At 40.1% G+C, this 25,530-nt stretch overlaps 2 protein-coding genes and 1 non-coding gene across 7 annotated transcripts in view; 1 reads left to right on the forward strand and 2 right to left on the reverse strand.

Annotated features, from left to right (window-relative positions):
* ALB (albumin) overlaps window positions 1-24,001 on the reverse strand; it is a 166,490-nt gene extending 142,489 nt beyond the window's left edge. The window contains exon 1 of the mRNA XM_058433972.1: window positions 23,642-24,001. The gene's annotated coding sequence lies outside the window, so the exon portion shown is untranslated. The remainder of the gene's footprint in view (window positions 1-23,641) is intronic.
* Window positions 18,956-19,079, reverse strand: LOC116477682 (small nucleolar RNA SNORA3/SNORA45 family). Its single transcript, XR_004250588.1, has one exon. It is a non-coding gene; the product is annotated as a small nucleolar RNA SNORA3/SNORA45 family (small nucleolar RNA).
* Window positions 23,918-25,530, forward strand: part of ANKRD17 (ankyrin repeat domain 17) — a 181,859-nt gene continuing 180,246 nt past the window's right edge. For all 5 annotated transcript variants that reach the window (XM_032150326.2, XM_058433941.1, XM_032150336.2 and 2 more), the window contains exon 1: window positions 23,918-24,768. In XM_032150326.2, the coding sequence (XP_032006217.1) occupies window positions 24,376-24,768 (393 nt within the window). In that variant the 5' untranslated portion in view covers window positions 23,918-24,375. The remainder of the gene's footprint in view (window positions 24,769-25,530) is intronic.

Raw genomic sequence — 25,530 nt, forward strand, 5'->3', positions numbered from 1 at the left:
GTCAAATTATCTCTCGTCACTCACAATATGGTTCTATATCTACAAAACCCTAAATATGCTACCACAAGTCTCTTTGAACTGAAGCAACATCAGTAACATTTCAGGAAACAAAATCAGTATACAAAATTAGTGGCATTTCTATACAGCAATAGCATTAATGCTGACAGCCAAATAAAGAATGCAATCCCATTTACAATAACCACCCAAAAAATAAAATACCTAGAAATACATTTAACCAAGGAGGTGAAAGATCTCTACAAGGAGTACCACAAAACACTGCTAAAAGAAACCATAGATGACACAAGGAAATGGAGAAACATTCTTTTATCATGGACTGGAAGATCAATATCATTAAAAGGGCTATACTGGCCAAAGCAATCTACACATTTAACATTATTCGTATCAAACTACCAATGTCATTTTTTGACATAATTAGAAAAAACTATTCTAAAATTCATATGGAACCAAAAAGACCCTCAATAGCCAAAACCATTCAAAGCAAGAACAAAGCCAGATGTATCATATTATCTGATTTCAAACTATACTACAAGGCTATAACAACCAAAACAGCAGGGTACTGGTACAATAAAAGACACATAGACCAAAGGAACAGAATAGAGAACCCAGAAATAAATAAAGCTGCACACCTACAATCAACTGATCTTTGTTAAAGTTGACAAAAATAAGCAATGAGGAAAGGACCCTCTATTCAATAAGTGATGCTGGGTAACTGGCTATCCATAGGCAGAAGAATGAAACTGAACTCGTACCTATCACCATATACAAAAATTAACTCGAAATGGATTAAATACTTCAATGTAAGACCTAAAACTATAAAAATCCTAGACAAAAACTTAGGAAATATTTTTCTGGACATCAGCCTTGGCAAAGAATTTCTGACTAAGTCCTCAAAAGTAATTGCAACAAAAACAAAAATTCACACGTGGGACCTACTTAAACTCTAGAGCTTCTGCACAGGGCAAGAAACTATCAACAGAGTAAACAGACAACCTTCAGAATGGGAGAAAATATTCACAAACTATACCTCAGACAGAAGTCTAATGTGCAGAATCTAGAAGAAACTTAAAGAATTCAACAAGCAAAAAAAACCAAAACCAAATATCCCCATTAAAAAGTGTGCAACAGATATGAACAGACACTTCTCAAAAGAAGGCATACAAGAGGCCAACAGACATATGAAAAAATACTCAGCATCACTAATCATTAGAGAAATGCAAATCAAAACCACAATGAGGACAGGCACAGTGGCTCACGCCTGTAATCACAGCACTTTGGGAGGCCAAGGCAGGTAGATCTCTTGAGGCCAGGAGTTCAAGATCAGCCCAGCCAACATGGCAAGACCCTGTCTCTACCTAAAATACAAAAATTAGCCAAGCATGGTGGCACACACCTGTAATCCCAGCTACTACTTGGAGGCTGAGGCATGAGAATCACTTGAACCTGGGAGGTGGACGTTGCAGTGAGCCAAGATTGCACCACTGCATTCCTGCCTGGGTGACAGAGTGAGACCTTGTCTCAAATAATAATAATAACAATATTAAAAAACACAGTGAGATACCATCTCACACCAGTCAGAATGGCTATTATTAAAAAGTCAAAAAATAACAGATGCTAGAGAGGCTGAGGAGTAAAGGAAACACATACAACTGTTGGTGGGAATGTAAATTAGTTCAGCCACTGTGGAAAGCAGTTTGGAAATTTCTCAAAGAACTAAAAATAGAATTACCTTTTGACCCTGCAGTCCTATCATTGAGTATATACTCAAAGGAAAATAAATCATTCTACCAAAAAGACACATGCATGCATATGTTAGTCATAGCACTATTGACAATAGCAAAGGCATGGTATCAAGCTAGGTACCTATCAATGGTGGATTGAATAAAGAAAATGTGGTACATATACAACATGGAATACTATGCAGCCTGGAAAAGAAGAAAATCATGTCCCTTGCAGCAACACAGATGCAGATGGAGGCTGTTGTCCTAAGTAAATTAATGCAGAAACAGAAAACCAAACATCTCATGTTCTCACTTATACGTGGGAGCTAAACATTGAGTACACATGGACATAAAGATAGCAACAATAGACACTGGAGATTACTAGAGATAGGAGGCAGGGAGAGGGACAAGGGTTGAAACACTACCTATTGGGCATTATGCTCACTACCTGGGTGATGGATTAATCATACTTCAAACCTCAGCATCACGCAGTATGCCCATGTGACAAGGCTGCACATGTACCCATTGAACCTAAAATAAAAGTTGAAATAAAAAGATTTAAAAGGACAGCATTTTGGCCAGGCACCAAGGTGGCTCACGCCTGTAATCCCAGCACTTCGGGAGGCCGAGGAGGGCGGATCACAAGGTCAAGAGATTGAGACCATCCTGGCCAACCAACATGGTGAAACCTCGTCTCTACTAAAAATACAAAAATTGGCTGGGCACGGTGGCTCACGCCTGTAATCCCAGCACTTTGGGAGGCTGCAGTGAGCTGAGATCGTGCCACTGCACTCCAGGCTGGGCGACAGAGCGAGACTCCTTCTCAAACAAACAAACAAACAAAAAACCCCAGAAATTCTTCTAATGACCCTCTATGATTAGTCTTTACCCACTTCTACTTCTTAAACTCACCTGGCTACATGCCTTTCATAACTCTCTAACACAATGGAAACAATAGCCTTCTTTCAACTCTGAAACCACCATTTTTCTTTAACCTCAGGTACTTGCATAGCTATACTTCATCCTTTCTTCAGCTAGTTAACTCCTATTCTCTCTTAAGATCTCAATTTGACCACAATATCCCAGGAAAGCACTATTACACTGTTTAATAGCACTATGCACTTCTTCCTTATAGCACTAACATAGTTATAATTTTCTATTAATTATAGTTGTTATTATATTTAGACTTGGTTATATAACCAGTTATATTATTATATTGTATTTAGCAATAATTTTCATTAAATAATTTTTAGATTAATGTATAACATCTTTGCCCCACTTAGCTTGTAAGCTCAGTAACAGTGGAGGCCATGTCTGTTTTTGCTCATCATTATATCCCACAGTTCTAGCCTAGCACCTAATGCATACATGGTAGGTACTCAGTAAGTGTTAAATAAATGAAAGTTTAAGCTGACAGTCTTAATTACTAAGAGAGACAATATGGAGAGCAGACTCTGTGGCTTTTCTCACAATAGATATGTCCCACTCACTACTTTCTCACCTATATATAAACAAGTCTCCTGACCCATAAAGTAGGGGTGGAGGCCTTCCACTTCCAGGTTTACCATTCATGCATCCCAAATTCATTTTAACTGGTCCCTGTGCACATGGCCTTAGAACTCCACTTGTAACCCAATATCTTTGCAACTCACTCCAACTGCTAGAGACAAGAAGCCAAAATACACAATAGGGAATGATCTGGACTTTGCCATTATTGTAGCTAGCCTTGGCACTTCAGCTGGTGGGGACAGTATTTGTAGAAGAAAACCATATGAACAACCACTGATGTGAATCCCTGTGTAAAGTCCAGTGTTTTTTATTAAGGCACTGGTCCATGACCAAAAATGGGGGTTGGGTGCCTACTGAATAACGAAAGTGAGGTAGTTTGAAGTAGAAATAATAATTAGTACAGTTTTTTTTGTTTTTTGTTTTTTTTTTGTGGCAGCAGGCCGAGTCAGAAATAGGAAACCAAATACCAAAGTCTAGTACGAAGGACAGGAGCAGAACTATAAAATGGTAATGGAGCCAGAGTCAGAAGCCAGATGGACTATGGAGTGAGTGCAGATCTGGAACCAGGAAATCATGTACATAATCATCGTAGTGGACAGATCAGGGCAGGCAAATTTCTGGAACCATGGCCATGTTTGGTTAATTTAAGGCACAGAGCTGGAAGAGAACCTCCTACCATGGAGAAGTGATAGGTTCCAGGGGAAGCCTGAGTAGTTGTGTGGGGCCAGAGGGAAAATCTTCCCTAACCAGTTACCCTTTAACTTGAGCCCCCTCACATATTCACCATGTGACTCACAGACAATAACAGCAAGCTTCAGGTAATTCACCCCTCCTCATATCTAGAGTGCTACATTCTCCAGCCTTATTGCCTATCTTGCTTCTTTCTCCCACTGCATTCTTGTGTTGACACAACTCATGACTTCTGATTTGTCCTCTGGCTTTTTACGTAACATTCATTCCTTACATCTGACAACAGATTCAGTTTCATCCCTTTTTTTTTTTTTTTTTTGTCCCGTGGGCAATTCTTTGTACTTATCTTTTCCTTCCTTTTACTTCTAGCTACTCTAGATAATACTAGCCTACCTAATTAGATACCTCTATCTCTGGGGTCCCTTCTCTAACTTAAACTTGAGTGGCTGGTGTACCTACCCAACCTTTCCTAATCCTTCCTACTCTCAGAATTGCAAGTGCAGGACTTAAGGAATACATACTTTAAAATGCATTCTGTTATCTTTTAAAAAATGGCCAATATCTTCTTTTCTGTATGCAAATTTTATCTCACTAAATAAATCTTATGTTTCTTGAGGAATGAATTGACTCTGTATTACTTCTCTAGTCTTTATACTACTGACTACCTAATCAATATACTGAATTTGAAAATAATTGTAGGTGAGGTACTGTGTGTATGGCAATACTTAACTTTATTTAAGGAAGTCTTTCTGAGAATTTAAATGGTACCAGATCCCATTCAATACATTTATAATGTAATTTATTAAAATACAAGTCTTAATAAGTAAGATATTTTACAAAATGATGTTTTTTGAAGAGTACATATTATATCATAGAAATTTACAATGGGAAAGACCCTCAAATTATTTAACATAACACCCTGTTATATTACAGAGTATCTCCTTAAAATTAGTGTTGACTTCCAAGCCTATGGGGACAATCATAACAAACATGACTTATTGAGAAAGCCAAGGAAGGTTTCCCTGAGAAAATGACATTCAAGATAAACTCTGAAGAACAGGTATAGGACACCTCTGTGAAAAGGGGAGCACACGGCCGGGCGCAGTGCCTCACACCTGTAATCTCAGCACTTTGGGAGGCCGAGGCGGGCGAATCACGAGGTCAGGAGATCGAGACCATCCTGGCTAACACGGTGAAACCCCATCTTTACTAAAAACATAAAAACATTAGTTGGGCGTGGTGATGGGCGCCTGTAGTCCCAACTACTCCGGAGGCTGAGGCAGGAGAATGGCGTGAACCTGGGAGGCAGAGCTTGCAGTGAGCCAAGATCGCACCACTGCACTCCAGCCTGGGTGACAGAGCGAGACTCTGTCTCAAAAAAAAAAACAAAAAAAAAACCAAAAACAAACAAACAAGCAACAAAACAGAATATGTCGAATTATCTATCTTTCTTAATAGAATCTAAATTCTCAAAAAAAAAAAGTCGGGGGAGCACAAAGTATGAGGTAAATTCTTGAGAGGAGGGACAGGTAGAAGTGTCTGCTGAGTTTGAGCAACTGAAAAGTTTGTGTTGCTGAAACAGAATTAATAAGGGAGAGCATGGCACAAGAGGAGCAAGGGGCAATGAGTTCTGAAGCCTTTGGTAAGGATTATGGACTTTATCCTAAGAACAGTGAGAAGCCATTGACGGGTTTTGAGAGGAGCATAATATGAAAAGATTTGTGTATTTTTTTAAAGTCACTTTGGACATTTGTTTCTGGTCATAATGAAAAACTGGAACTGAATTTATCCTTCCATCTGAAACAACTAGAAAACTAGACAAAATTTATAAAGCAATGGCTTTCAAGACATTGGTTATCAGGCAATGAAAGACAGTGATCTTGTCACATGGGAACAAATGAGGTAAGTTATACCACAGCCCCAACTTACTGCCTGGAAAAAGTTTCCTGGATGCAATGTAAGGAGGGGAAACCCTGAGTCCAAACCCTGAGCTGACAGTCTGAGGAAGTTGAAGAGGCTAGAGTTGGCAGGGCAGATTCTGGAAAGGGGGAACTATACAGATAAGAACTCTAGAGATCTGAAGAGAGTGTCCTTGGATGTTCAGTTGAGTATTCATCAGAACATGCATGTGAAGAAACTATCCAGAACTGGGGAAAGAATCACACACAAGGATTAGAGGAAAGAGTATTTGTAGCTCACATATGGACTGGGATAATGCCTGTTCCCAACAGCCAGATTGGAAAACCTCATAATTTAGAAGACATCAGACATTTTTTTTTTTAGGCTTCTAAGAAGAATCTTCCTTCAGTGGTGGGTAAGATTTAATCCTCGAGGTTGGGCACGGTGGTTCACGCCTGTAATCCCACCACTTTGGGAGGCCAAGGCGGGTGGCTCACCTGAAGTCAGGAGTTCGAGACCAGCCTGGCCAACACGGTGAAACTCCGTCTCTACTAAAAATACAAAATTAGCTAGGTGTGATGGCACACACCTGTAGTCCCAGCTACTCAGGAAGCTGAGACAGGAGAATCGCTAGAACCCAGGAGGTGAAGGCTGCAGTGAGCCGAGATCATGCCACTGCACTTCAGCCTGGGCAAGACAGAGCAAGACTCTGTCTCAAAAAAAAAAAAAAAAAAAAAAAAAAAGATTTAATCCTAGACTAAATGCTTTTTGGTCTTTTCTAGCGCAGCTTAAAAGCAAAATTTCCTAGAACCAGTGATAAAGAAACAGTGATTAAATCAACAAAAGGAAAAAGACACATGATATAAAGAGGGCCAAAGGTAAAGATGAGAGATTTCTTATCAGAAGCAATGCAAACTAGAAGACAGTAAAGCAATATCCTGAAAGTACTGAAAGAAAAAAAAAAACTTATCAATCTAGAATTTTTTTACCCAGTGGAAATATCTTTCAAAAACAAAGATGAAATAAGGATATTTTCAGATATTAAAAGAAGCTGAAATAATTCTTCACAAGCAGACCAGCACTATAAGAAATAGTAAAGGAAAATTTGGTATTTTTTTCTTTTGCTTTTCCTTCGAGCAAAAGGAAAATAATACCAAATGAAAACCTAAATAAAAGAATGGAGAGCATCAGAAATGGTAACAACATGGACAAATATAAATACATTTTTTATTATTTAAATGTCTTTAAAAGATAACTGACTCTTGAAAGAAACAATAAATATAATGATAATGTACTATGGCAGAGGTCCCCAACACCCAGGCTTCAGATCAGTACTGGAGGTGAGTGGTGGGCGATCGAGCATTACTGCCTGAACTCTGCCTCCTGTCAGATCAGGAGCGGCAGGCATCAGATTCTCATAGGAGCACAAATGCTATTGTGAACTGCACATGCAAGGGATCCAGGTTGTGCACTCCTTATGAGAATCTAATGCTTGACGATCTGAGGTGGAACAGTTTCATCTCGAAACCATCCACCCCACAATGGTCTGTGGAAACACTGCCTTCCACAAAACTGGTCCCTGATGCCAAAAAGGTTGGGGACCACTGTACTATGTGGTTTATAAAATATATAGAAGTAAAATGTAAGGCAAAATAGTACAAAGATCAGGAGGGGAAAATAGAAGTATACTATTTTAAGGTTCTTTCAGTATATGTTAAGTAATATAATACCACTTGAAGGTAGAACATAACAAATATGTATAATAGAAACCCTAAATCAATAACTTAAACTTTATGTCCTATTACTGTGAATTATAAAGAATTATAGCTAATAAAACTTTATATATCGTTATTGTGGATTAAAAAGAATTATAACTAGTAAGCCAACAAGGGTCATAAAATGGAATAAATATTACACAGTTTTTCTAAAAGAAGGCAAAAAAGGAAAGGGGGAAGAAGAAAAGATGGAACAAATAGAATACAAATAGAACCAAAATTATCAATAATTAAATTAGATGTAAATAGTCTAAACTCTCTCATTTAAAAACCAGAGATTATTAAGATTGGATAAAAATGCAAGATTCAACCATGCTTAACATACAGCTTAAAAATCAAGGGAAGAGAAAAATACACCATCCTAATACTAATCAAAAGAAAGTAGACAAAATAGATTTCAAAGCAAATAATATTACCAGAGATAAGGGACATAAAATGGACAAATTATTTGAAAGATACAAACTACCAAAGCTCATTCAAGAACAAATAGATAACATAAATAACTCTACATCTGTTAAAGAATTGAATTTGTACTTACAAACCTTCCCACAAAGAAAACACTGGGTCCATATGGCTTCATTGGTAAATTCTATAAAACATTTAAGCAGAAAATAACACCAATTCTACAAAAACTCTTCCAGAAAATTGATGAGGAGGGAATATTTTCTAATTCATTCTGTGAGGGCAGTATTACTTGATACCAAAACCAGACAATGACATTACAAGAAAAGACAACTACAGACCAGTATGTGTCATAAACATACATGTAAAAATTCTTAGCAAACTTTGGGAGGCCGAGGCGGGCGGATCACGAGGTCAGGAGATTGAGACCATCCTGGTGAACACGGTGAAACCCCGTCTCTACTAAAAATACAAAAAGATTAGCCAGGCATGGTGGCGGGCGCCTGTAGTCCCAGCTACTCAGGAGGCTGAGGCAGGAGAATGGCGTGAACCTGCGAGGTGGAGCTTGCAGTGTGCCAAGATCACGCCACTGCACTCCATAGCCTGGGTGACAGAGCCAGACCCCGGATCAAAAAAAAAAAAAAAAAAATTGTTAGCAAAATTTTAGCAGAGCTAATACAATAATGTACAAAAAAGATAATACATCATGACCAAGTGGGGTTTATCTCAAAAATACAAGGTTGGTTTGATATTCAAAAATTAATCAATGTAACTCATTGTAATAACAAGAAAGAAAAATCCTATGATTATCTCAACAAATGCAGAAACAGTATTTGAAAATACAAAATACATGTCTGACAAAAACTGTCAGAAAACAGAGAACAGAAGAGAACTTCCTTATATTGATAAACAGTATATGTGAAAAATCTACCGTTACCATCACACTTACGATCAGGAACAAGGAAAGGATATCCATCTTACCACTTCTCATCAGCATTGTACTAGTGGTTCTAGCCAGTTAAGTCATGCAAGAAAAATAAAATCTCCATTTGGAAAATAAGAAGTATAACTCCCTTCATTCACAGACGGCATGATTTCTGTGAAGAAAATCCTATGGAGTGCATAAATAAGTTACTAGAACTAATACAGGAGTTTAGCAAGGTTCCAAGATACCCGATTGATATATAAAATTAATTATATTTCTGTATATAGTAGAGTATCATTTCATGTGTTTATTTTCCAGTCATATAGCTTACTTAGCGAATTGTCTATTCAAATATTTTGCCCACTTTCATTTATTTATTTATTTTTTGTTTTTTTTTTTGAGACGGAGTCTCGCTCTGTCACCCAGGCTGGAGTGCAGTGGCGCAATCTCGGCTCACTGCAAGCTCCGCCTCCCGGGTTCACGCCATTCTCCTGCCTCAGCCTCCAGAGTAGCTGGGACTACAGGCGCCCGCCACCACACCTGGCTAATTTTTTGTATTTTTAGTAGAGATGGGGTTTCACCGCGGTCTCGATCTCCTGACCTCGTGATCCGCCCGCCTCGGCCTCCCAAAGTGCTGGGATTACAAGCGTGAGCCACCGCGCCCGGCCTGCCCACTTTTAAAAAGGTAAACGTGTATCTAACACGTGACCCAGCAATCATATGAAAGCATGCCTGGTCACAATCTTTTTTTTTTCTTTTTTTGAGACAGTGTCTCGCTCTGTCACCCAGGCTGGAGTACAGTGGCGCGATCTCGGCTCACTGCAAGCTCTGCCTCCTGGGTTCACGCCATTCTCCTGCCTCAGCCTCTCGAGTAGCTGGGACTACAGGCGTCTGCCACCGCGCCCGGCTAATTTTTTTTTTGTATTTTCAGTAGGGACGGGGTTTCACCGTGGTCTCGATCTCCTGACCTCGTGATCCGCCCACCTCGGCCTCCCAGAGTGCTGAGATTACAGGCGTGAGCCACCGCGCCCGGCCGCATGCTTGGTCACAATCCAATCTCGGGATGAATATGTGACCGTACATGGCAAAGAGACTTTGCAGATATGATTAAGACAAAACTCTTGAGATGGGAAAATTATCCTGCATTATGCAGGCAGACCCAATATCATCACAAGGGGCTTTAAAAGATGGAAGAGGAAGGCGGAAGAGTCAGAGACAAAGTTATGATGGAAGCAGAGACTGGAGTGATGCGCTGTAAGATGGAGGCAGATGCCACCAGCCAAGGAATGCTGGTAACATCTAGGATCTGGAAAAAGTAAAAAGAATCAGCCCTGGAGTCTAGATAAGGAGTGCAATCCTGTCAATACCTTGATTTAGCCCAGTGGAATCCATTCCAGACTTCTGACCTCCAGAACTGTAAGATTATAAATTTGTGTTGTTTTAAGCCACTATCATGCAATTTATTGCAACAGCAACGGGAAATAAATACTGTTGACTTCTGAGAAGATTCTTTTGTGGAGCTTCTATTTTTACTTGGATAAATTTATATTCAGTACCAGAACGTAAAAAAAAAGCCTATTATTATTTATTATCAAATTTATATAACTTTCATAAAAGGCCAAGCGTGGTAGCTCACACCTGTAATCTCAGCATTTTGGGAGGCCAAGGCAGACAGATCACTTGAGGCCAGGAGTTTGAGACCAGCCTGGCCAACGTGGTAAAAACCCATCTCTACTAAAAATACAAAAATTAACTGGGTGTGGTAGTGCATGCCTGTAATCCCAGCTACTCAGGAGGCTGAGGCACGAGAATCGCTTCAGCCTGGGAGGGGGAGGTTGCAGTGAGCTGAGACCGTGCCACTGCACTCCAACCTGGGCGACACAGCAAGACTCTGTCTCACATACATACATATATACATACATACATTTGATATAACATTTAAGGAATCATAAAACAGAGATAATGAGCTTTGTCTTATAAAAATATTTGTCAAAGATACTCTAAGTGGAGGCAAAAAAGACAATAACTGAAAACATTTGAGCTGAAATATTTAAATATTTAATAAGATAAAATCAGAATTGGGAATATACTCCATTTGGTATAATTTGCTCTGAGTTTATCAGATACCTATATTAACCTGTAGAGAGAGTATGTTCCAAAATTAAAATACTGAGGTAACTGAGAAGGGTCAATTGAGAGCATCAGCAATTTTAAATTCATTAGCTGTAAAATGAAATGTGGAAGTTTAGAGATACTTTTATTAAAAATTACAATCATATAAAAATATATTCTTCAGAATAAAATATACCTGTAACATGACATGAGACAGATAGTTAAGACAATGATTAAAATACATGAATATGTACAGAATTATTATGGTTGTAACTTTTTAATGTATTGATAATCAGTATTAAGCAGTTTGTTTTCAATTTTCTTTAGTGTACCCAGATGTATTTTTGAAAATATTTTATTTTATTTATTTATTTGAGACAGAGTCTTGTTCTGTTATCTAGGCTGGAGTGCAGTGGTGTGATCTAGGCTCACGGCAACCTCCACTTCCCAGGTTCAAGTGATTTTCCTGCCTCAGCCTCCCAAGCAGCTGGGAGTACAGGTGTGCACCATGACACCCGGCTAATTTTTGTATTTTTGGTAGAGATGGGGTTCCACCATGTTAGCCAGGCTGGTCTCAACTTCTGGCCTCAGGTGATCCACCCGCATCGGCCTCCCAAATTGCTGGGATTACAGGCATGAGCTGCTGTGCCCACCCTTGAAAATATTTTTTAAACAAAACTATCTTATAGGTTCACCAATATAATAAAACCAATTTGTCAACTCATACATATTATTAAACATTATGTATACTTGATGGTTTAATGCTTCATTTTATTCTTAAAGGTATCTCCATTTGGACAATAAATCATGTAGTCAATTATATAGTCACCCTGGGCATTAGGTCTAATAGTAATAGGTACATACACTGCACCTACATTGTTCTTGGATCTATGTATTCTGTTTACTAGGAGAAATGGACTCTGATTCCTGTAGGCCAGTACTTCCCAACCTGCACCTGGCATCATAACTGAGTTCTTTAATAGACCATTCCACTATCACATAAAGCCATTGCTTTACAGTTTAGTAATCATGAGTTTATAAATTACTTAAAACGAGTGATCACATGGTTGTTAGCCTTTTGCCTTAGTTCATTTACAGTAAAATGAGTTAGTTCTTTGGTAAGATGTAATGTTTTGTGCCTGCTGCTAAATAAGGCATTCCATCAATTTATAATTGTATTGCTAGAGGAAGTACGGCAGGAAAGAAAGAAAAATATAGCTCCACAATAATGATCCATTCTATGAGAACAAACTAGTGCCATCTTCGTGACGGAAGAAGTCTAATGCAATCTGCCTGCCACCAGGTGGCTGACTGGTCCCCTTGGTGTATGATGTTGCATCAAATGTTCAGCATCGGTTTCTGCTGCTGGATGACTGCTTTCAGCTATAGCAGTAGACAGATCAACCTTGCAGAAGATAAAGCCTACGTTGTTCTGAGATCATATATAACTTTCATGTCTACCATCATGATATTCTGTCCAGGAAACCATCGACTAAGCACTGGCTAGCTGGAGAAAGTGGCTAACTGGTAGTTGCATAAGAGGTCATATTGTCTACCTTATTAATGATAAGCTTCCTTTGCAGAGGTAGCTTTCTTTTTTTTTTTTTTCTCATAGCGCTTACATGAGATACAAGCATCCTCACACTCTATTATTTCAGGAGGTCCACTTACATATCACTTCCCCAAATTTATTTATCCCCTAATATTTCAGACTTGTTCTTCCCAAGCTCTTGTTTATTTAGCCATAGCCAAACCATTAACTGCCCACAAAGAGTTACAGGGCTTTGTTCTTCTATGAAAATTGGAAAATGAGATATACTGATCAAGTTTTTCTCCTTGGAAAGACTTCCTTTCTGCATATATTTCAGGGCCACCCTTTTCTTAGCATTATCAGTTACACTTTTTAAAACTTTTTTTAGTGGTTGCCCTGGAGTTGGCAATTTGTATCTACAACTAATCCAAGTCTACTTTCGAAGAACACTATAATGCTTCATGAGCAGTGGAGGTATCTTACAATAATAAAATATTTCTAATTCCTCCCTCCTGTCCCTTGTATTAATAGTACTGCTGCCGTTAATTTTGCATTTACATAAGCATATATCATAAGCATATATATACATAAATATATATACATATATATATATAAACATACAGTAGTCCCCCCTTATCTGCACTTTTGCTTTTCCTGGTTTCAGTTACCCAAAGTCAACTGTGGTCTGAAAATATTAAATGGAAAATTCCAGAAATAAATAATTTGTTAAGTTTTAAATTGCACATCATTCCCAATAGTGAGATAAAAAACTACTGTCCCACTATATCCTGCCTGGAACATGAATCATCTCTTTGCCAGCCCCTCCACACTGTCTAAGCTACTTGCCCCAGATCGACTATGGCCGTATTGTAGTGTTTATGTTCAAGTAACCCTTATTTTACTTAATAATGGCTGCAACGCACAAGAGTAGTGATGCTGGCATATTGTTACCATTTTTCTATTTTATTATTAGTTATTGTTAATTTCTTACTGTGCCTAATTAATAAAATAAACTTTATCATAGGTGTGTATGTGTAGGGAAAGAAAAAAGCATAGTATATATAGGGGACAGTACTATCTTCTGTTTCAGGCATCCCCCGGGGGTCTTGGAATACATCTCCTGTGGATGAGGAGAGGACTACTATACATAATCAAATACGTTGTTTCTATTATCATTCCGAGTAAAATGTTACTTATTAAGAGTGAGAAAAATAAAAGTTTTGTTTTCCCTTTACTCACTCCTTCTCTGATGTGCTTCCTTTCCTTATATAGATGAGTTTTTGACCTGTACTATTTTCCTTCTTTCTGAAGAATTTCTCTCAACATTTTTTGCAAGGCAGGTCTGTTGGCAACAATGTCCCTCAATTTTTGTCAATCTAAAAGTCTTTGTTTCTCCTTGACCTTTGGAGGATAACTCTGCAAAGAACTATTGGCTGGTGTTTTTTTCTCTCAACACTGAATATTTCACTCTAGTCTCTTAATTTCATGGTTTCTGAGGAGATGTCAGATGTAATTCTTATCTTTGCTCCTTTACAGATAAAGTGTTTTTTCCTCTGGCTTTTTATCAGAATATTTTTCTTTTCTTTTTGTATCTTTTGATTTGTTTCCATATATATTCTGCTTATATAATAATATTTTTATTTTTGATTTTCTGAAATTTGAATATTTGCATGTGTGTGTGTGTATATATATATGTATATATATGTATATATGTATATATGTATATATATGTATATATGTGTATATATATATGTATATATGTGTGTGTGTGTGTGTGTATATATATATATATATATATATATATATATGGGCATTTATCCTGCTTGCTGTTCTCTGAGCTTTTTGGATCTGTGGTTTGGTGTCTGACATTAATTTGGGGGAAATTCTGTCATTACTGCCTCAAATATTTCTTCTGTTCCATCAAGGATTTCTTCTCCTTCTGATATCCCTACTATGTGCATCTACACCTTTTGTAGTTGTCCCACAGTTCTTAAATATTCTGTTCTGCCTTCTCTTCCCCCCGCACCACACCCTCTGGTCTTTTTTCTCCAAGCTTTTCATTTTTTTTTTGGAGACGGAGTCTCCACTCTGTTGCCCAGGCTGGAGTGCAATGGCACAATCTTGGCTCACTGCAACCTTCGCCTCCCGGGTTCAAGCAATTCTCCTGCCTCAGCCTCACTCCTGAGTAGCTGGGATTATAGGAGTATGCCATCATGCCCGGCTAATTTTTGTATTTTTAGTAGAGACGGGGTTTCACCATGTTGACCAGGCTCTCTCGAACTCCTGACCTCAGGTGATCTGCTGGCCTCGGCCTCCCAAAGTGCTGGGATTACAGGCGTGAGCCACCGCACCTGGCTTCTTCATGCTTTTCTGTTTGGGAAGTTTCTATTGTCATATCCTTAAGCTCAGGGATTCTTTCCTTAACCAAGTCCAAGTGTACTAGTAAGCCCATCAAAAAGCATTCTTCATTTATGTTACAGGGTTTTTGATATCTAGCATTTAATTTTTTTTTTTTTTTAGAATTTCCATCTCTCTGCTTACATTATCCATTTGTTCCTGCATGTTGTCTACTTTTCTGCAAAGCCCTTATCATATAAAAACAGTTCTGTTTGTTTTTAATTACTGGTTTAATAATCACAACATTCTTACCATATTTGACTCTGGTTATGATGCTTATTCTCTTCAAACTGAAAATCACTTTTTCGCCTTACAAATATGTCTTGTAATTTTTTTGTTGAAAGGTGACTATGATGTGTTGAGTAAAAGGAACTACAGTAAATAAGCCTTAAGTAAGGTGTCAGGGAGTGGAAGCATTCTGTAGTCCTATGATTAGGTCTCAGTCCTTTGGTAAGCCTATACCCCTGCACGGTAAACTTCAGCAGTTTTTTTTTTTTTTCAGTTGTTTCTCCCTCTTACGATGGACAGAATTGCTAAAGGGGACTAGAGTGGTGTATTTCCCTTCCCCACATGGAAGGCTAGAGCCAACTGGAGCTGGATATTTTCCTTCCCCCAAGTCAGTTAGGCTTTGATAAAACCCCACTGGGTTAGGCTCTAGTAAAAAAGTTTCTCCTTGCCCAACCAAAAAAAAAAAAAAAAAAAAAGAAAAAAGTTTCTGCTGCAGCCAGAGTTTGTTAAGCACAGAATCCTCTGCAATATTTCAAAATGGTTGCTTTCCCATCCCCCAGCCAGAAGCATGAGGGGATTTTTCTGATAGTCACTGTGAGTTCACCTTTGTGAGTATACTATACTAGTCCTACTGGAAGTATAGTTCACAAAGGTATGAGGGCTCCTCTATGACTGGGTTTCCCTGGGGTTTTTGACTCTCAGGCTTGTCCACAGTGAGCCTTCAGCATTTCATCAATTACAGTTCAGGTTTTCCTACCCCAGCACTGGTTCCCAGAGGTTTCTGCTCATAGATTTCTGCTCTGGTTATGATTCCCTGTATCTTCCTATCTGTCTCTCCAATTTTAAGGGCAGCAGTTTTCCTTGTGTCCTCATTTCTGATGAATTTAAGAAGAGTTGTTCATTTTTGTTTGTTCAGCTTTTTACTTGTTATTAGGATGCAGTGGCAAGTTCTAAGCCCCTTATATGAGACTAGAAGCTCTGCCTGCTTTCAAAATTCATTGCTGTGTAAAAATATCAGTTTGCTTATGCTTTATTTTCTGGGTTAAGTTACATGATATAAAACACGTGCACATTTGAGGATTTGAGAAGATCTCTAGGTGAATTCCTGTATTTCAAGGGACTATTATACTACTTATTCCTTGCACAAAAGATATTCAGAGTTAAGCAGTTTGTAAGCTATACCCAGTGCCCTAAATAGTACTGTAGGTGCTGTATAAATACCGTAGATATTTAATAAACATTTGTGGAATAATCTATAAATGAATGAATGAAAGATTTCCCTGGAACTCCTTGGATTCTTTCCAGTTTCACCAGATCACTCCCTAGTTTTCTAATAAACTCGATTTGTCCTGAGAAAGATAGAAGAAAGGAATTGTTCTAATTTTTAATATTGTTATTAGTTGTTAATATACTAACTTGGTCTGAATATGAACCTTGAAAATGTTTCTCCTGATTTTCAATTTGAAAGTACAAAATTCAGAAACTTGCAAATCTCTGTGTAGGAGTGTTCTATGCAATAACCATTAAGTCTTCCAAACAGTGACAAAAATTGCTAAACTGACAAACATAAAACAAAACACAAAACTAAAATGTGGGTAGCTTATTTGTTTAGTAACAAGAGTTAAGTGCATTATTTTGTTGTGGATTATCTTTTGCATACTTTTATTCTCAGGCTGTCTTTCTCTGTTATCCAGGAATCTCTAGGTTTCCCCATTCCCTTGTTCCCTTCTTTACCCAACCTAGGAGTACATGCAGAAAAACAACACTAATTTTAAGTTTAAACTAAACAAATTTTAAGAGGTGAGATATATATTTGGGCAAATTTAACATGAGGGATATATTACCCAAATAACATTGAGTTGACTTTAAATGGATTTATTTAGGTAGCAGCTCTGTTCTACTAATGTGCCCAGTAGTTAATTACTATTTGTGCTAGACTGCCATCCCCAGCCTTCAGCTTAACTATTTTTTACTGGGCTCTGGTTCCAGAGGAGTGGACTAAGAAAATTATTAATGCTAGAGAAGGGTAGTAAGAGGGTGAAGGGAATTTCGAAATCATGTCATATAAGGAGTGATTAAAAAGAGAAGGATGTTTCCCTAAGGAAAAGAAGACTAGGGTAGATTCTTTATCAACATTTATCTCAAAACCCTTAGCATGGTCCACAGGCCCTGAATCATCCGTCTTCCGCTTACTTCTCCAGCCTCATCTTGCAAACATTCTCACTTTCGGTGTTTCAGCTCTTTTGGCACAGTTTGATACCTCCTTTTTTAGGCCTTTTGCATATACACTCCTTTGGCTAGGAAGATTCTTCTCTGCTTTTTGGCCTATTTCCTACTATAGATCTCTGTTCACATATTACTTCCTCAGGGAAGCCCCAAAACAAAACAAAAGTTTCTAGCTCTGGTTTCCCTTGCAGCAGTTATTTCATTTGTGTGTCTCTCACGCTAGACCATAAGCTTCAAGATATAAAGGACCGTGTTTGTTTTGCTAACCATTTTCTCACCTAACCCAGTGCCTGGTATGTAGCAGGTAGGCAACAAATACTAAGTGAATGAACATCCATGCTTATTCTGGCTAAATTGCTGTTTTCAACTCAAATGCCAAAAATTTCTTAAAAGCCCACACAGAAACAATAACAACAAAAAAAGATAGGTGACATGAGTGAGTAAGGACTGGGCATAATAGGAATTTACGGAAACTGTAGAGAATTGAAGACGGCATGAATTGCATAAAGGCATTCAAAAGTCAAACAACTTTGAAATGCTGTGATGACAAAGTATATAGCATGTTCATATATCACATTTGGCTATGGGCTGCCAGTTTGCAACACCTGTCTTAAGTAAATTGATATATTAATTATATATAATATTGTAGAGGGCATTTAGTTCCATGAGAAAATGCTCACATATACTAAGTTTAAAAAAAAAAAAAAGCATGCTCTGGGATATCTTACTGGTGGATTGAAAAATAAAAATAAATAAAAAATTTTAAAAAGCATGCTAAATACAACAGTGGCATTCTCATTTAAAAATACACACAGAAAACAACTGTGTAAAGGTTTGTACTAAAATGTCAACAGTGGATATCTCTAGATGACAGAATTACATGTTCTGGTATGTGTGCTTTTTTGTATTTTCTTAGTATTTTACAACGAACATGTATTGTTTTTGTACTCAGAAATAAATTGTTTTTACAAGGTAGAGAAGTAACTCAGGTGTCAATGTGGAGGATAGAGTATAATAGGATCAGAGGCAGGGAGATTGACTATTGCAATAATATGTGTGAAAACTCATGAAAGTCTAATTAAGGCAGTGGCTGGGAGGACAGTGGTTATCAATGTTACCTGGTCCTCTCTGCTTAAACATATGCTTCAATTTCTACTTGATTATAATTGCTTATGTTGGGCAAACTTTCAGGTGGAAAGCAGAGGACAAGCCACTGGCCCCGTTTTGTTTATTTTTTTATTTTTTAGCATTTGTTGGCATTTAGTGAACCTCTTTCCCTGTGGCTTCAAGCCACCAGGACATAGGTCCTCCCCACCACCGCCTTAATCTTTTTCCAAGTGCTTCTGCTACATAATTTGGCCTTCATGATGACAGGCTGCTTTAGGAGCTTTCCTTCCCTAGCACTTTGTAGTAGCTCTAGAAGAACAGCGAAAATAATTTACAATACACTGTGGCAGGTACCAACTCCTTGATGGGAATGAGGAAAGATGCCTGCCAATCTACTTTCTAAAACCAAGGTACAGTATGTTTCTGTCCGGACACTAAGGGCACACTGGTGGCCCCCATCAGTGAATCAAGACCAGCAGATTCTGAGGACTCCAGCACATTGGAGAAGAGCCATGTCAGGATGTGACTCTAGTCTCAGAGAGCTCCCTTTTTTTGAATTCGCAAGTCTTCCTGGCAGTATCTATCCCTTACCTCTTGGAATTTCAATCTTGAGTAGAAACCCAGGAAATATTTCTCAGTTCATGGGATATCTTCCCCTTCTGCAGTATCATTGAGACTGCCTCTGTTTTCCTGTAACGATTTCATTCTTAGGCAGGTTCACACTACATGATGACCAAAGGCCAGATGTAGCTTGTGGTATTTTTTTTTTTTTTTGCGTATTCCAGAAGCAGGTGCCTTTTTCTTGATAGTGCTAGCCCAAATGATGAGACTATCTCTGATTAATTTCAGTTTTGTTAATCTGCCCATTCCTGAACTAATCACTAAGGCTGAATGATAGGATACTTTGGCTAGCCTGATTTGTGGGCCCACTCCTGTGGTATAAAAATTAGAATTAGGTAATGAACGATTGCATCTGGAGAAAGAGGGACAGGTCTTTATTAGGGCACACTCTGAAATCTCAGTGGCCTAACACAAAAGAATGCGTATGAGCTGTAGCACAAGTGTCCCTAATTGGCAAGCAAGTATCCTCCAAGTGAAGAGTCAGGAAACTCTAGCACAAGTGTCTCTAATTGGGAAGCAAGTATCCTCCAAGTGAAGATTCAAGAAACCAGGAGTCCTATCTTGTGACTTTGCCATCTTTAATACATAGCTTCCAGTGCAAATTTACTCATCTGCCTCAAGTTGTTGGGGAGTGGGATATATTGGATTGCTCATGTGATGTTTCCATGGGCCAGAGCTGGAATAGGAGCACATCACTTCTCACATTCCACTGGTTAGAACCTAATTAGCACACCTAACCCATATACCTAATTGCAAGAGAGGCATGGAAATATAGCTGTGTGGCCAGAAGAAGAATTTAACATTTGCAAGAATCTACTATTCTGATCACTAAACATGTATTTTACCTGTCTTTCCACACACAGAACATACCCTGTCCCAAAGGAGACAATCTAAAGTTTTAACCAGTTACTGGAACAGGCTCAAAGTCTAGGATTTTCAGAAAATGTGCAGTTCTCTTCATTAGATACAGATATGACCTAAGAACTAAAAAGACAAATTATCTTTATTGTCACCCCCTATCCCTGCAAACCCAATATACAGTGGTAACTCAGGGACAGATAACTATAATACATTCTCTCATTCAGAAAAAAAATGTGATACTGAGCAATACTATTCATGTATAATAATGATGAAATACTGCATAAACATTTTGCGGCCCTTCTCCTTGAGACTGAAGAAAGTTCTGAAGAGACCCCAATTCTAGTCTTCAGGAGAAACTCCCTGTCCATTCTTTTGTACAGCTCCTGATATGAGCTTCTGAAATGTTCTTTTTTTGTCCATCATTCTCCATGGCCACATCCTATGTGGGTACTGGGGAGCTGTCGAGGTTTTATGCTCTATTTTTCTACTTATGCAAGCTTGGGGTTGGACAGTTACCCTCTGTTTTAACACCCGAACAATGATATTTGAGCCAGATTTAGTATGATTAATAAAATTCCTCTAAAAATGTAGTCTTCTGATTGATTTGCTTCTGGTAACTACACCCAAAGTTCTTTCTTACATAATTATCAAGCCTAATTTACTGCTTTGCTGCCTTGCTCCTGTGCCAGTTCCTTTAGGCCTTTATCATAGCTGTCTTGAAGTCATCTAAAATAATGACTTTGAATGGAAAGACCAAACCCTTTTCCTGATCTTTGTTGCAGGACTTAATCTCAAGGGTAACTATACTCAAGACCTCTTCTAGTTTTTTTTGTTGTTTTTTTTTATTAGAAGTCTTATAAAAGTCACCTTTTCCAACCCTTCCTGAGAAATATTCCTGTACACTCTCACTTCTGCAAAGTATCTCCTGAGTTTCTCTCTTTAGTAAAACCTTACTAAAAGTAAAATATAAAATTCAACACATAGTATTACTTTTGCTCTTTTCAACCATTTCCTCTGGAGCTAATCTAAACAGATAGGTGATCTGATTTTAAATTATTTCAGGTGACAGTTTTACTAATTACTTTGCCACTGCAAACATGGGCCTCCTTTTTCTAGCCTCCAAATCACATTCTCTACCACCTGCTGCATCATAACTAAGCTGATGTAACATATTTTAGGTTATTGTCTTAGCAGTACTCCACTTCTGGTACCAATTTCTGGACTAGCTATGGTCATTCTAGCTCCTATACATATAAATTCTCAAATCTCAATTTTTTCTCTTACAAGAAGTCCAAAAAGGGGTGTTTCTAATTGGGGTGGCTCTCTTCCAAGTAGTGTTTCGGCCACTCATTCTTCTTTTTTTCTGGCTTTGGCATCTCCAATATATAGTTTTCAAGGTCACCATGCTCAAAGGCATCAAGTTGACGAAGAAAGAGTAAGGGAGAATAGGAGGACTTCATTAACCCTAAAAATGAGCACATCATTTCCATTCATATTTCATTGGCTAGAAGTTAATCACGGCCAGGCTCGGTGGCTCACACCTGTAATCCCAGCACTTTGGGAAGCCGAGGTGGGGGAATCACCTGAGGTCGGGAGTTCGAGACCAGCCTGACCAACATGGAGAAACCGTGTCTCTACTAAAAATACAAAATTAGCCGGGTGTGATGGCACATGCCTGTAATCCCAGCTACTTGGGAGGCTGAGGCAAGAGAATCGCTTGAACCCGGGAGGTGGAGGTTGCAGTGAGCTGAGATTGTGCCATTGCATTCCAGCCTGAGCAACAAGCGCTAAACTCTGTCTCAAAAAAAGAAGTTCATCACATGACTATAACCAATTACAAGGAAAGCTGTGAAATTTAGTTCAGCTGTGTGCCCGGGAAGAAGAAATAAGTTTCATGGGCTAGTCAGTCCCTGCCAGAGGTTCTAACGGGGGAAAAAAAAAGTGAGATAAAAATAAAAGAAAGTGACTTTACAGGCCTTGTCCATTTTAATAGTTTTGAACTTTATCCTACTAGCGAAATAGGATCATCATTTCACTATTAAAGAGCAAAAAACTCATTTTCTTCCAAACAATGAGATTACTTTAAAGAGAGCATTTTTGGTAGTACGATAGACACAGAAACTAGACTGCAGAGGGCTGACAAGTCAATTTCAGAAAACAAAAAAGACACTGAATGTAGACACTTTTTTTTTTTTTTTGAGATGGAGTCTTGCTCTGTCGCCCAAGCTAGAGTGCGGTAGCGCGATCTCAGCTCACTGCAAACTCCGCCTCTCGAGTTCAAGTGATTCTCCTGCTTCAGCCTCCTGAGTACAGAATACTTTTTAAAGAAAGAAAGTTTGCTTGTGAAGGAAACAATTGAAAGCTACAGAAAAATTAGCTAAGGAACCAGAATTTGTAGAAGGTTGACAACAGAAAAGATAATAAATGGATGAGAAAGAGGGGTATTGCAACTAGAATATGTATGAAGAGTTAATCTCACATATGAACAGGGAGCCTCTCATTCCTTGATACTGGAGAAAAGGCAATCTCAGGAAATTTCTAGCACTTGGAAAATTGTGAAGTTCTAAGTTAAAAGTCATATAATGAAATGGGCTGGGATTTAAAGATTGCAAAAAGTATTCAAGTGGAAAGGGAGAAAAAGATGCTGAAGAATATACAAAGTAGGAGGGAGGGATGCAGCTGAAATTATAAAATCTAAATCAGTAGTGGTGAGATACACAATGCAGTGCTCTGTTCTACACTGGAACTCAGCAACGACTGGAGGAGGAGGAATAGGCAGATGGTTACCACTCCGTATATATATTTACTATAGCACTTATTACACTGTAAAGCCCCTGGAAACAGAGACTTTGATTCCACAAATTATGCACACAGTAGGCACATGATGAATTTTTGTTTGAATGAATTGATTTAGTCATTGCCAATTCTGCCATGGTACTCTGTAGAGTACTGGCAACTGCCCACATTTCATATGGTATGCCAATGCTAAAAAGAAAAAAAAATGCTAAAAAAAAAAAAATCCAGGCATATTCAGCTAAACTTAGCAGTCTTAAAATGGCAACTATGTCAGCTGAGACATACTTTTAATCTTGTGCCAGTACATCTGTCTTTGATGTTTGCTTCATTTTCCGTATGCCACTATACTCCTACTAGACCAGAAAGGGATAATTCTGAGTTCAATGGTCCACTATCATTTCAAAAGTCCTGAAACTTCTTTAGACACCTAAAAATGAACCCACAACCCCCATCACAACATTCCTTCCGAGAGAAGTATACAGACAACAATCATTATTTATGCTTGCTTCCAAGCTGAATCGAAGAGGGCCGGAAGAGCTAAATCAGGGTCATTCAGTGAATCGTCTACAAAGTCTGGCACAGACCACGCATCCTTCCCGTGTCTTCCTCCCCTTGTTAACTTGAGGTGTAATGATCTTAGACATCTCCTAATCGACTGCCTTCATATTACACACGTGTAAACTCAGGTAGAAGATGTCTACGAGCCAAGCTTAAACTTAGGTAAAGACGGCTCTTTTCCCAACACGACGCCATCTCTCATGATCCAAAGCTCTATCTATCGATTTGGCGGTGGAAAAAAATGACCAGGAATAAAACTACGTACAGCAGTCCAGAACGAGGCCCCACCTCCCGGATCTGGCGGACCGGCCTCCCGTCAGCAAAGCGTCTGGACCGCGCTTCCGCACCTCACACTGCCCGGGGCCGGCTCCTCTCCAGCCTCCCCGTACTCCCCATACATCGCAGCACTGCGCGCCCGCGGGGCCCCACACCCGGCCCTCGAAATCTCACTTTCGCCTTTCGGCCACCCGCGCGCCACGGCTCAGGCGACGGCTGATGGCGTCACTGCACTTCCGCCTGCGGCTGCGTTCTAATCACAAGCCAGGAAGGAAGAAGGGAGGGCTGCAGGGCTGTGTGTGCGGGAAATAGCGAGGAAAGAGAAGAAATCCGGGAGCTCGCGGGCGCTCTGGTTGCAATCGCGCCCCCCTCATCTGTCCCCGCCGTTCCCCCTCGGAAGCTGCCCCAGGCACACTTCCCCGGCGTCTTTCTAGTCTCCTCTCCTCTGGTTCTCCCGACACCCGGTCTCCCTCTTACGCCTCGCCCCCCTTCCCTTGCTCCCTCCCTCTCCCTTCCTCCCATCGTCAGGCTCCCCGCCCTTAGTATCGCGAGACGAGGTGAGAGCTGGCGGAGCGGCGGCGGCGGCGGCGGCAGTAGAGGTGACCGAGGCGGTGGCGGCGGAGGCGGCACCGATTGCTGTGTCGGCCCCAGTGCGGCCGAAGTCGCGGTAGAGCGTAGCCCCCACGCCCCTCCCCCGTCCGCGCCCTCCCTCTTTCCCTGGGGATGGAGAAGGCGACGGTTCCGGTGGCGGCGGCGACGGCTGCAGAAGGAGAAGGGAGCCCCCCGGCGGTGGCGGCTGTGGCGGGCCCCCCCGCGGCGGCGGAGATCGGCGGCGGCGTTGGCGGCAGCAGCGGAGCTCGCTTGGCCTCGTCTCCTCGTGGGATGGTGCGAGTCTGCGACCTGCTCCTGAAGAAGAAGCCGCCGCAGCAGCAGCACCACAAGGCCAAGCGCAACCGGACTTGCCGACCCCCCAGCAGCAGCGAAAGCAGCAGCGACAGCGACAACAGCGGCGGCGGTGGAGGCGGCGGTGGTGGCGGAGGTGGCGGCGGCGGCACCAGCAGTAACAACAGCGAGGAAGAAGAGGACGACGACGACGAGGAAGAGGAGGTTTCTGAGGCAAGGGCCTGGTTTCAAAGGAAGGAGGGAGGAAGGGACTGGAAGGGGTAGGGGCCGAAGGTGGGAGGGGACTTGCAGTGGGACAGATTCCAGTGGGTTGATCTCTTAGGGGCCAGGCTTTCGACTGCCCCCTTTCTTCCCTCGGCCTAAATCGTGAGGTGTGGGAATGTGGGGGAGGGTAGCTGACACGTGGGGGTGGGAGGACCGCGGAGTTCACAGAGTTGGTGAACAGCCTGTTATCATGGGATGGCTCACTTGCTTAAGGATGGAGGGAATTGGTTAGATTCCCTGTTTGCACGCCGGGGGGTGGGGGTTGGTCTGCCTGGGGCCAGTAGGGCCACCTTAGTCTGGGGCGGGATCGGGATCAAAGCGGGAGGAGTAAAATAATAGGTAGATGCGTCTCTTGGGGACCAACTAGGAGGTTGATCAACTTCTCCCAGTTGTGAGGTGGAGGGGAGCAGTTTGAGGGGGGACGTAAGGTTGTAATGGACTCAGAGCTAAGTGTTGTGTATGTGAGGGACACGTGAGAAGCTGTACTTTTCCATACTGTTCTGCAGGGTTTTTCGTAACTATCCTGGCTGCTGAAGTAACTTCATTTCCTTGATCTCCCAAGGATTTTCGATGAACTGATGCTGTATTTGTATAAATTTATCAGTAACTTTAAATAATTACAAATGACCATATACATTTGTAAGTGGGTGAAAAATATATTTGATCCTTACACGTACATATACATACATGTCTTCGAATGTTTCCTTAGTG

This window comes from Hylobates moloch, unplaced genomic scaffold, assembly GCF_009828535.3.
Source record: "Hylobates moloch isolate HMO894 unplaced genomic scaffold, HMol_V3 SCAFFOLD_2, whole genome shotgun sequence".
Classification (NCBI taxonomy): domain Eukaryota; kingdom Metazoa; phylum Chordata; class Mammalia; order Primates; family Hylobatidae; genus Hylobates; species Hylobates moloch.